General features: G+C 43.2%; 1 protein-coding gene across 1 annotated transcript in view; it reads right to left on the reverse strand.

Annotated features, from left to right (window-relative positions):
* CYTH3 (cytohesin 3) overlaps window positions 1-12,773 on the reverse strand; it is a 109,923-nt gene extending 97,150 nt beyond the window's left edge. Inside the window, exon 1 of the mRNA XM_073542972.1 lies at window positions 12,566-12,773. Within this exon, the coding sequence (XP_073399073.1) occupies window positions 12,566-12,584 (19 nt within the window). The 5' untranslated portion in view covers window positions 12,585-12,773. The remainder of the gene's footprint in view (window positions 1-12,565) is intronic.
* Window positions 12,774-13,170: the final 397 nt, after the last annotated feature.

Here is a 13,170-nt window from a genome sequence, read left to right on the forward strand (position 1 = left end):
CTACTACTTTGTATTGGGGTAGGATCTTAGAGATGGAAACACCCCTTTAAGTCTACTTTCAACCTTAAAAAAAATATATCAGGGAAATCTGCTTTATTATCTTCATGGACTGATCTTTCACTCTTATTTCATGGGTAAAATCTGTATTCGGTGAAGACAGACTTTCACATTACTGAGATAGGAGATGGCAGTTGATGCTTTTAACATTCTATGCAGTGGGAGGATGAGCAATCCTATAAATCCTGCAAGTTCCATAGAACTTTATGAGCACCACCTGTCCTCCCCTGTAATAACTGAAGATCGATTTTACCTGAGGAGAAAGTAGCGAATTCCTCTAAGAAGATATAGCACAAAATGTTCTTATTTTTACGTGTACGGTAGATTTATGGTGAAAAAATTCAAACAACATGCATTCCTTCAGAATAAAATAAAAAAAATCACCTAAACCCCTTTTAATGGATTTCCTCATCTTTCTGAGGATTTTGACCATGTTGTTAATATGATTTTGCACTCTGTAGCGTTGCACGTGCCCCTCGTACCTTTTGTTTGCATGTGTAGAAGTGGCAATTCCCCAGAGCATTACATGCACATATGTCAATGCGACTGGATTTCCAGGGCACAGTTCTGTAAGATTACATTACATCAACATATGAAAGCAAAACAAAGGAAGAAAAAAAAAAAAAAATCTATTGTACATCGAGGAACGGTGTCCCAATGGGACTGCGGTGACCCGTCTAAGTCAATCCTTTCTGGGGTCACGCACGCTATAAGGGCAGACAGCAAGGTCAGTGATTCCACCGAAATACGACTGTACGGGCGGCTGTACACATTGGAGACTGGTTAAAAGTGACAACTCAAACGCATGGTGGGTGTCCTCTCAATTCCAGACCCAAATGACTGCTGGCAACTTTGGCAGACATCATGCGGCACGTTACACTTTAGGTGGGGTGTCCTTGTCCCATTTCGTTAAGCCGACAATTTCTAAGATTTTGCAGCATTACAATCCCCCAGAAAATTTCCCGCGCCGTTGGCTAGAAACGTAAACAGATTTCGTGGCTTCACACTTTCTGCATTAGGAGTAGACAGGGACTCCATTGTTTTCCCTCTTTCCAACAAGGGCAGCGCTCTCCGCCAGCGTACAAAGGGCCTCCGGGCAATTTCTGACTAGATAAAAAAAAAAGTAGGTCAGGAGCGCACAAACCAGCCGTCAATCTGGCAACAGTTTAGAGGCTTCATTAATTAAGTGATTAGCATCACCTATTTGACCCAAAAAACAACATTAACATCCAGCTGAGAAGAGTAATGTAATTACGGTGTACGGTGAAAAAATACAACTACATAAAAATGGAGAATAGAGCAAATATGAAAAAAGAAAATAAAAGGAGGCGGGGGCGATAACTGGGTGAAAAAGAAGTGTCACGGTAACAAAGTGGCGCAATAGATGTTTGGAACCATAATGGTTCCATTATGGAATGGCAATTCTAGGCCCCCGACAGACCCCCCCCCCCATCAGTACAGTATAGGGGTCAGTCCGTGGCATTTTTTTGAAGGGGCTACTTGCGCTGATTCTTCGGTGAATGTGGAGTCTACTGAGTGTCAAGATCAGTCGGAAAAAAACTGTCATTCGCTCATTAAATAGGCTGGTCGTGTGCAAAAGGGGGTTTTTGGACTCACCATAAAATCACTTTCTTATAGCCTTCATTGGAAGGGGGGGGGAGGGGACACAGGAAACTACGGCAGTATCCCCGATGAAGCACCCAATAATAGAGGATTTTTAGAATTCCCGTAAAATCCCTGTCTTGTAGCCTTCATTGGGGGACACAGGAACCAATGAAGCGCCCGAGAAAAGACAATATTTGGACTAACCATAAAATCCCTTTCTCATGGGCTTCTTTGGGGGAACACATCCATGGTTTCCCCATCTCTTCCAATGGAACATCCAGAAATGTGCCTTTTCCTACTTATCGGCTTCTGAGATATCCAAGATGACCAGCTTAAAATCATTTTAGCATTACTCGGTCTACTCTGTCGGGCATGGTTTATGCTCTGTGTCTGGAGAGAATGTTCTGAACTTGAAAAATAACAATACAGAGCTCATAATGAAATTTGCGTTGGGCGAGGGTGGACACAACTGTACTTTAAGCTTTGGCAGTATCAACGTGCGAAAAAAAGGGAAGATGGGCGTTAAGCAGCAGAGGGGTCACCTAGGGCATTTCCGACAGACCGATCTTGGAGGGGCATCAGGAGTTGGTGTCTTCTTGCCAAAGTTCCAGACTAAAGTGATCATCCTGCCATTGGACATATATATGTAAAGAGTAAAGGACTCTTAGGCACTTCAGTCTTATGGAAAGCCATATGTAAAATATGTCAACCTTTGTTTTAGACCATTACATTTTAGAAGATACAAAGCCAAAAAAAAAAAAAAAAAAAACAAACACTAAACAGTCTCTTTAAAAAATAAATAAATACAGGACATCATATGGCACTTATAACCTACCGATGGAGACTAATAACTTATTGTACCATAATTCCAATATATTTTGCAGATGTAGTACCAAATATTAACTCAAAGCAGACGTCCGAGTGGCCCGAATATGGGCCGTGACTTCCCAGACCTGCCTCCGGACTCCTGGCCCGGACTCCTGGCCCGGATTCCACAGTCTCCTAGGCATATGGGAGGCTGAGGATTCCAGGTTAGGAGACTCGGCCGGTCAGGAAAGCACTGTTTGTACTCAGACGTCTGAATTTAGCCTTCAGGTGTGTTGCTGAGCAAAGCACAGATACAAAGATTGTACACACTGGTCACCATGACCGAAATTGATCCTTTCGCTTTTGCAATGTTTGCACACAGACAGGACAGAACAACATAATAGACAAGATGCAATCTTCCACATTTTGCATTGCTTCCCAAGCAATACATAACATTTTTTCGTCATCCACTGTACATTTTCCGCCATCCTAATGGCCCTTTAACCACTGCTGTGTGGTCTGGTCATTTTTAGGCACGGTGTGCACCAAGGCGGATGAAAAAGGAACAGAATGTAGAATCAGGATCAGTGCCGAGATCAGCAGCAACATTATCACTGATCTGTTCTCGGCAGGAAGAGCAGGCACCATTATATAATATTAGATCACGGAGATTTCATCTGACGCTTCAGATCTGTAGGGAGGGAAGTCTGGCGCTCTTGCTACATTTTCCAGAACATTTTCCTACCATCTGAACACACTGAGGGAATACAGGGGGATTATGCAGAGCGGTGGTAGAGCGAGATCGCCCTGGGTCCCAATGTGCAGACAGCAGAACGAGTGCAGTATACGCAGTGTACTGTATGCCTTAAATACTGCAGTGCTCGAAATGCGTAAGGTTCATCCCGGATAGTTTTTGCACTATTTTTCAAGGATGTTTTTAATCTCTAATTTTAACATGGAATAATAAAGGACTTTGATTCTAATTATTACCTGTGGATGTGATGCTGGAAACACCCAACATTTGCATCACTAGGACAAGCACTGTATACGCTATGTATAGCTGCTATATGGCACCTTTACTACACATTGGAGACCCTGGTAAGGTGACTTATATTAATATGCTTTACAAATTGCATCATTAGTTAGCTATGAAATAGCAATGTGTCAATGCACTTTTGGAAGATCTGTTCATTACTCATCAAAAATAGCACAGGCTAAAAGAGAAACAAGCCCAAAAATACGAGCGAACAGTCCTCCCAACTGCAGAGGACTTTAGAGTCATGGTGATGTCAAAGTTACAAGTGTGTTTTTACCCAAGCCTACTGTCTCTATACTCAGTTGCAGAAATATTCTTGATGCAATGACTACTATCTCAACTGGGTGTAGCTGCCATGCAGAAAAGTTCTTTTCTCTGTCCCTAAATGTGATTTTCTAAGCTTGATTGACGTGCACCATTCCGTGCTCCATCAAGTTAAGCCTGGTCTAAGATTTGCACGTGCTCTACACCAGGTGCCTGTGCAGTTCAAGAAAAATGTCCCTGTGTGCCTGTCAATCATTCATACAGCTCTCTTATACAGTATACAGAAGGCAGCATTTAAAGGGAACATGACAGCCCATCCACAGGTAGCATGTATCAGAAACTGACTGCACGATTCAGACAGGTATGTTTGACTCTGAAACGCTAAGGAGTTCCAAAGAAGCCAAGATGGGAACCAAGATGCATGGGAAACTGGTCGAACAGTGGCTTCTCCCCGCTCACTGACCTGGAGTGACGCAGGGAGACATCAGTCACTCAGAGGGAACGGGCAGGGAGAAGCCACTGGTGAGCCGATTGTCCAACTAGTCTCCCGTGAGGCTCAGTCCACGATGGCTTTTAAAGTAGGTTTTTCTTTGAAATGCCGCAACTACACCCAACAGATGCTTAGCAGCAAATCTTCAAACAATTTAAAGAAAATATTAATTTTATTTAGTTGTGAAAAAAACTGGACATAGTCCCAACTACTGACCTCACAATAATCTTGTTCCACACTGGAAAAAAAAAATAACACGTGTAGAAGCATTTAGCGAAATGTTCAACCCGGTGCTAAAGAAAACCTGGAGAACACATAATTTTCTTGGAGAAAAGGAGTCATTACTGGAAAAGTATGCTCCAAGTTCCCAAAAAAAAAAAACATTAAACTGTGTCTGAGAGTAAGGCCGGAGTCACACTGGCGAGGAATACTGGTGCGTGAGAGGCGCAAAAAGCACGCATTAGACACGGACCAATGATTCTCTATGGGGTCACTTGCACCAGGCGTATATTTCTCCTCCGTATCCTCCGCTCCGTGCCACTCGCAGCATGCTGCGATTGTCAGCGTACTACGCCCGTAGCACGCCAATGCAATTCTATGGGTGCGCAAAAAATACGGATTACTCACGGACCACACGTGTGACTTGCGAGAAATACGCACCAGGTGTCTTTGAGCAAAGCTGGCAATTCAGTGCGCGATACAGTAAACTCACACTGACAGGTTTAATAAAGATAGAAAGAATAGATATAGACACATAGAATACACATATATATATATACACATTCTATGTGTCTATATCTATTCTTTCATTTCTTTATTAAAACTGTCATAGGGCTCCATTATATGTCCATTTTGCAAGCCGGCGAGAAAATCTCACCATACGGATGCTGACATGCGCAAAATACGCGACCACACCTTGATTACGGATGAAATACGGAGCATTGTTTAGGGGTCTGTCATCCGTATTACGCTTGTAAAATACTGACCGTATTTTGCGCAGGTTAGTGTGACTCCAGCCTTTAACAATGAGGAAAGAGAAAGAAAGAAAGAAAGAAAGAAAGAAAGAAAGAAAGAAAGAAAGAAAGAAAGAAAGAAAGAAAGAAAGAAAGAAAGAAAGAAAGAAAGAAAGAAAGAAAGAAACATTTCATAGGTTCGTATACTATCAACTTGTGGCAAGAAAGAATTTAGAAAATCCAATGTTAGAAATTGAACGCAGATGTTCCTCAAAACACAAATAATAATGGTCTCACTTCATGGCAACCAAACAGGTCAGCCCACTTCCTTCTTAAAACAAATGCTACAGGTCCCAAGAGCCTTCCCGTTCCATTAAAATAAAACATATGTACGGGCTCGTAGAGACGGGTCCTCACAAAGGACTCCGCAGGTGGCCAAACCGGCTAGTTACTTTATTGTCTAATTTATTATTAAGATTTACACCGTAACTAAAATATATCTGAATTTACAGGGTCAAATAGTTTAAACATCCCTTTCCTCCAGACAAAAGTCATCTGCGCCTTTTTCAGACAGACGAGGGGGACTGGGAGGCTACAGATTTCCAACAAGCCTCGAGGAGAAATGGCAGGGAATGTGGAAAAACAGAACACTACATTTGTGTTATGGAGTAGATTTACATCACTGAGGAACCTGGTCTCTAGCGACTAAACATTGTCTTCTCCAATAAACACCGGACGAGTAAACAAGAAGAAGCGTGAAGACATCCTAACCAGAGGAATGTCTGCTTTTAGGATAACCTTACACTAATCAGATGATCGACCATTGCCCACATCAAGCAGTCCTGCACTGATCAATACACCACAATGGAAAACTCAACTAGAACTTCTCTAAATTAGACAGGTTCTCGGCTTTAGACAATTCATACTCATTCACAGGGCCTCATGACATTAGGCTAATCATAAAGTGTTCCTCTATAATGTAACTGCTAAATTTCTCTACATCATCCCCAGAGGGGAAAATAAGGAATTACACAGTTATCAAACAAATCAAGATCTGTATGATGCTGCACAGGACAGTCCTCCAGAAAGCTCTTGTAGCGGCTCTTCTCTTTGGCCAAAATACAAGGTTCCTCAATCCATGAACTCAAAAATCCATATTGAAGGATTTCTACATCGGACAACCCTAGTAAATATCCAACAATTTAATTTAGATAGAATGTACTCAGACCAGGACAAATTTTGGCTACAAAAAGGAGTCTTTCGCTCTGGAAGACCCAAAGTACAAGCAACACATATGTCTCGTTTATGGCATCAGCCGTGTACAACAGTCAGCGATTGAACCGCAAAGCAAGGACTGGACGTGGCTCTCCTGACCAGCGGCCAGTCCATGTTATTAGTGGTTTGATTTCACACCGATATGATCCATTTTGCCTGTGATGGTGCTGGAGCCAAAAACTTTCACTTACAAGCTTTTGCACAGGCTACAACTGACCGCTGGAGGTTCTTATGGGCAATGCTTCTAGCAATAAGGGATTGTCAATTAAAAAAATGAATTAAAATGAATCTATTATGTATTATAGGGCCACCACAGGGGGATATGAAGAATTTCCGTGTTGGGTTATCTATGCGCTATAGGACAGGTTGGGTCTTCCAAAGTGGTAGACACTCATTGCCCTCCACTCTGACAGAGACATGGATGATCCTCAACAAAGGAACCCCCTTTAATGCAGAATTCCCCAAAATTGAATATGGAAATAGGTTTTTGTCAACTGTACAACCCTTTGGTGAGTACAACGTGTACCAGACATCTAGCATCTCTATAGCAATGGATGATTGCGCTGGACTTTTGTCGTTTGATTATGGTGGTTGTCTTGATACAAACATGATACCCTGTAAAGTTGGCGGCATACACCCATTCAGCTAGAAGAAAAAGGAATTACTAGAGTTGAGCGACTTTGGACGGATCGGGTTTCATGAAACAAAATTTGTTTCAGATGAAACTGGTCCGACTAGGGCAAAAAAAAGTCGGAGTTTCGTCCGAAACCCGACCCCAATGCAAGTCAATGAGGAATAAAAGTCGGCATTGAGTGGATGAATGTCATCCGCTCAATGCCGACTTTTATTCCCCATTGACTTGCATTGGGGTCGGGTTTCGGACGAAACTCCGACTTTTTTTGCCCTAGTCGGACCAGTTTCATCTGAAACAAATTTTGTTTCATGAAACCCGATCAGACCAAAGTCACTCATCTCTAGGAATTACTCAATTCTTAGAAAAAAAATGACAACTATGATATCCACAGTCTAAAAGGAACTTACCACAAGCAACAACAGAGGAAAACAACTAGCTCCTAAATGTTTCCTGTGGATTCTAAACTGACCACAAGCCTTGCCTCAGCCGAATATGGCGAACGCAAAGAATTATCCAGTATAGGCGAGATTATTTAATACTGATAAGCGAATCACATGGCACAAGAAACTGCTGCTCTTCCCTAGATCAAGGTATCACAAGACCAAACTCTGCAAAGTAAAAAACAAAACAGAACTTCCTATTGCTTTACTTTCTAAAAAAATAAACACTTACCAAGTCTACTTACACACGAAGTGAGCCCAAAAATAAAGACACTCTCTAGGATCTCCTATAGGTGGCAACTTTATGAGACAAGTATCACCACACCTGTGTTTCACAGTCCGAGTACGGACCGCGATGTAGACTTGAAAAGTATTTCCTTTTGGGCAGCACGGTGGCTCAGTGGTTAGCACTGCAGCGCTGGAGTCCTGGGTTCGAATCCCACCAAGGACAACATCTGCAAGGAGTTTGTATGTTCTCCCCGTGTTTGCGTGGGTTTCCTCCCACATTCCAAAGACATACTGATAGGGAATCTAGATTGTGAGCCCCATCCGGGACAGTAATGATAATGTGTGCACACACGTATGTGCACACAGAGTTTTTTGGATCTGCGGATTTTGTAGTGAAATCTATCTGCGCTTTTACACCTTATAATGGATGAGGTGTGAAACTGCAGCGTTTCTGCACTAAAGAATTGACATGCTGCGGATTGTAAACCGCAGCAAAACCGCGTGGAAAAATCCGCAGCATGTGCACAGCGGTTTTTTTTTTTACATAGGAAATAAAGGTACTGTGCAACGCAGCAAAATCTGCTGCGGACCCGCAGAGCCAAAACCGCTGCGGATCCGCAGCAGAATCCGCAGCGTGTGCACATACCCTTAAGCACTGCGGAATATGTTAGCGCTATATAAAAATAAAGATTATTATTCCTGGCCAGAACCCAACAGCCTCAAAGGCATATATATACAGTGTGTGTGTGTATATATATATATATATATATATATATATATATATATATATATATATCTGTCGATTTTGGAATAGGAGACCTGTGGCAAGTCCGTACATCACGCTCTGTACTCAGAAAGGGAAATATAGATGTGTGAACCAGCATAGGTCTAAACCATAACTAAAGATCTGAGCAGAACCAGAACTACCCATCTCTATAGACAATCGCTTTCAGCTTTTCTTCTGCAACACTATAGGTCACCAGTTTGATCTCCGTAAGGTGCATCAATAACCTCCCCTAGCCCCAAAAAGCAGCATTTACAGCATCTCATCCAACCAATCAGTGCCATATTCTCAACCATGAAAAAAAAATCCAAAACATTGGCTCTAGATGGGCATCTCAGGTTTGGCTGAGATCCTTAGTCATGTTTCAAAGATCTTTAATGGGTTGGACATTGATTTACAAGGTAGCTACCTATAGGTGGAGAGACAATTTTTTACCTCCTGGAGGTGTGCTGATTTGAATACTTTTTTCCCAAGGAGCATTGCCTATAAGACGTCCTACACCAGCTGGATCGCCATAAGGAGAACCTATAGCACCAAAACATATAAAGTTATAGGGAACAGTACTCATTAAACAGGTTTCCTAGGGAAATAAATCAAGGATCCCAGGAAAATTCATGTGTTTTTGGCAAAAGGAATCAGAATATCAAGAATACATAAGAAGGGTTAATACATGTATTTTTTTTTTATTCTTAGTCAAACTACTTAGAAAAAAAAAAAAAACATGACAAATGAATAACTTAGTCACCAAGAATGACTTGTCTACACAAACTGTTCTGACATTACTCAACAAAACCACTCGTAAACGGACATTGAGAAGGAATGTCGTCTGGAATACATTGTTCTCACACGACAAAAGGACCCTGTAGGGTTCTGGAACTGAACATGGAAGAACCGGAAATTAGAGGGGAATTCCAAAAAAATAAATAAATGCCAATATCTGCTGGGATGTATGGAGTTGTGAACCCCACCAGCACCCCAGGGGAAGTAGCAATGATGCTCAGAGATATCTTGGAAAGATCTCTGGAAGAGATAATGAATTAAGTAAATCTGTCACTTGGATTTCAAGAGTGAACTGTCACCACCAAGTCACTCCGACTTCTTACTGCTTTACAGACATGCCTTTATATAATAAACAGGCACAGGGGGAAAAAAAACTACCGTAATTTGCAATCAGGCGCAAGCACTATGCCAATTACTCACGAATATTCATCAGAAGGGCAGTTACTTCCAATAGTCAATCTGCCTGGGCTGTAATCTGGTCACCAGAATAGCTCCCGAGCATGCGCAGTGAAGCTTCGTGTACTTTCCTCGGCTTCAATTGCGTATGCGCCGAGAGACAAAAACAGCGGTCCGCGGTAACACTTTGGTTTCCCAAAACTGGAAGCAAAGAAGAGCGATCCAGATGGACGGACATAAGAATCTTACTTACTTATTGGTACATGTTAAAATTCCAAATATCATCCTTATCCGTTGAGAATAAAAAATACTGACGCGTTTCTGGTGCGTCAAGCACCTTTAAGTGTGGCATACCATGAAATGCGTTGGTGTTTTTCATTGTTCTCAGTATATGGAATTTTAACACACAATAATGATTATGTCTGTGGAGCTGGATCTCTCTTCCCCGCTTCCAGGTTTTGGTAGTAACACTATCCGTGCTCTGGACAGGACTGGATTCAGACATTCAGGTGAGCTGCACTTTATTTTCCTGACTTCCCGCTCATCCACTGACCAATCCAGGGCAAGCCTGAGGATGTTGGACCCCCATTAGGCTAACATTGAAATTAGCATAGTACATGCACCGGCTTATAAATACATTTTTTAACATTGTGCCTTATTTATGGATATCCAAGAGCGTGGAATTGATCGCTGGGTCTAGGACGTTTCCATTCATTCATACGATGATGAGAGATGGAGCTCTGCTTTAAACAGAACCCATCAGCATGCTGTTACGTATTGTAGTAGTGGTACGGCTGTATAGGCGCTTGTCTCCAGTTTAAAAAAAAAGGCTTTGTGGGGATCCGATACGCCAGTCATTATGGGAATTCTAGCATACACAAGCAAATTATCCCTGAAATAAAACAAACAATCAGCATCTTTTTACATAGGAAAGTAGTGCTATGGTCGTGTAGGTGCTTGTCTCCCAATCAAAATAATACCTTTTGTGTAGCGATCTGATGTGCCAGTCATGAGACATCTAGTGCAGAAACCGTATGTAAATCAGGCTGGAAGTGCACTAGGGGGGTGTCAATACAAGTGTAGCGATTCTTCCAAGAGCACTGACACGCCCCTAGTGCACTTCCAGACAGATTTACTAGTACTGGCACATCAGATCACTACAAAAAAAAAAAAAAAGGGTATTTTATTGGGAGACAACTGCTCTTAAAATACACTGACCGATTCCCTTCAAGGATATAAAAAAAAAAAATCTATGCAGAATTCAAGGAAACCTGCTACTCGTGCCACATCTCACATACCCGGCCATCGATAAACTGGCAGCATCTGAGCAATGATCGCATGCATCAGACTGGTTAGAGGAAAAACAACTGTCACCGCAGCTGTTCTACCCCCCGAACACAAGACAAAAACCTTCTTGACGTGGGATTGTAATGATGCATTGTGCAATCGTCTGCAGGGTTCAGTGCCAGAGAAAAACCTCGGGAAACACAACGAGCCAAACTAAAACTTAAATGACTGCGCCTTATGCAACAGAGCCTTACAGAGATATAAAATAGTATACTAATATATATATATACACACACACTGTCCTGCACACAATTCCTCCTCCGCCCAGAGGAAAAAGAAAAAACGCTGAACTCAGGCATTCATTACACATTGCCAAGGGTGGGGAAAAAAATAACACAGAGTTTCCTTGACTCTGAGTATCCATTTCAAGGGAACATACAGCCAGACAGGGTGCTGTCTCTGGAATGGAGACATTAAGCCCCGCTCAGCCAGACTTTGGGGGGCTCCAGCCACCCACCTAGAAGAATAACATGACAGAATCCACGCCAGTCTATTAAATACGAAGGCAGGTTTCTATCGCCCTGTGCAACCCTGAACGCCCGTCCGCGCTCCACCCGGCACATACCGGGCTCCCGGGTAGCCCTCTGCTATGGGAACGTTTGTGTTCTCCCTCCGCCGTAGATCGGTGACCCCACCATGCCTCAGTGCTGAGCGCTCACCGATGGTAAACCCCATGAGGATCAGGACCACTTACCGCGCTGTGCGTACAGGGGGGCACGTCAGGGTTGCTAGGATACAAGCTGCGCAAAAAAAAATAAATAAATAAATCTGCTGCCGTACGTGAACAGATCATTTGGACAGGGCCTGGGAGAAGCAGGGATGGCCGATGCAGGACGCAGAATGCAGCAGTGTGAACTGTGCCAATACCCAAAAAAGCAATTACCTATCCGGAGCGCCGCCGGCATACACGGGGTGAATCCCAAATAATATTACCGCACAACTTTACAGAACCAAACAATCCGGACCCCCAATAATGCCGCCATCCTCCCCCAAACCAGTGACTGCGGTAATAGCAGGGCGCAGGTTAACCATCTCCGTGCTGAATCCTGCCACCATGAGTCAAGCCTTTCAGGAATGCAAGACATGACACTCCGGCATTAACCTGTTCACCGCCAGTGACAGCTGGAGGTGACCCCCACAGCAAATCCATCATCAGAGCCATTTAACCCCTCGTTGACCTGCTTACATGCAAGAGTCACTTTGAGGGAAAAAAAAAAAATCATTGCAGGATATTATTATAAATTGCTGGGAATACATAAAATGGCGACAATACAGAAAAAAAGCCACATTGTCCTCTGTCAGCCTGGAATCCGGCACACACCGCACATTAACCACTTACCCGCCGCACACTGCCAGCTAGCGTTATAGCAGGGCACAGAGGACATGGAATTTAACTCCTCCAATGCCGGTGCGGGGAGCTGCACGTAAACACCGTACACACACAGGTACAGCGCCATGCGGCTACTCACCGGCTCCGTCTTCCTCCATTCCGGCTTGTTTAGAAGGGATAAGAGGAGGCGACAACACCGTATCTGGTCACAGCCGCAGCGCCAAAGCCCGTCCCGTCCTCTCACAGACACCGAGCCGGAGCCACTGCAACACCAGGCGCAGCTCACTCCGCTCCTGCAGCTGCGTCACCGCCCACCGTCACATGACCAGCCCTGGCTCCGCCCTCCACATCGGGGAGTCACGTGACTTGTGTGTATATAAAAGAACGCAAGGCATTGGAATGGAAAGGGGAGTCTGTCAGACAGACAGACAGTCAGTCAGTCAGTCACACAGTCAGTCACACAGTCAGTCACACAGTCAGACAGACAGTCAGACAGACAGTCAGTCGCTATTTTCATTACTGCATAAAATGCTACGTGTGAACAGTGACACAATAGGGTCTTTTTATTTTTTGATTTCCTAAATATGAAGTAAAATTGTTGAGTTTTCAGAAAAAAATCCGGTTCGTTTTTTTTTAACTCCTTAACCCCTGAAGCTTTTTTCGGTTTTCGGTTTTCGCTCCCCTTCTTCCCAGAGCCATAACATTTTTTATTTTTCCATCACTATGGCCATCTGAGGGCTTGTT

This window comes from Dendrobates tinctorius, unplaced genomic scaffold (genome assembly GCF_039654945.1).
Source record: "Dendrobates tinctorius isolate UK_male_01 unplaced genomic scaffold, ASM3965494v1 ptg000129l, whole genome shotgun sequence".
Lineage (NCBI taxonomy): Eukaryota > Metazoa > Chordata > Amphibia > Anura > Dendrobatidae > Dendrobates > Dendrobates tinctorius.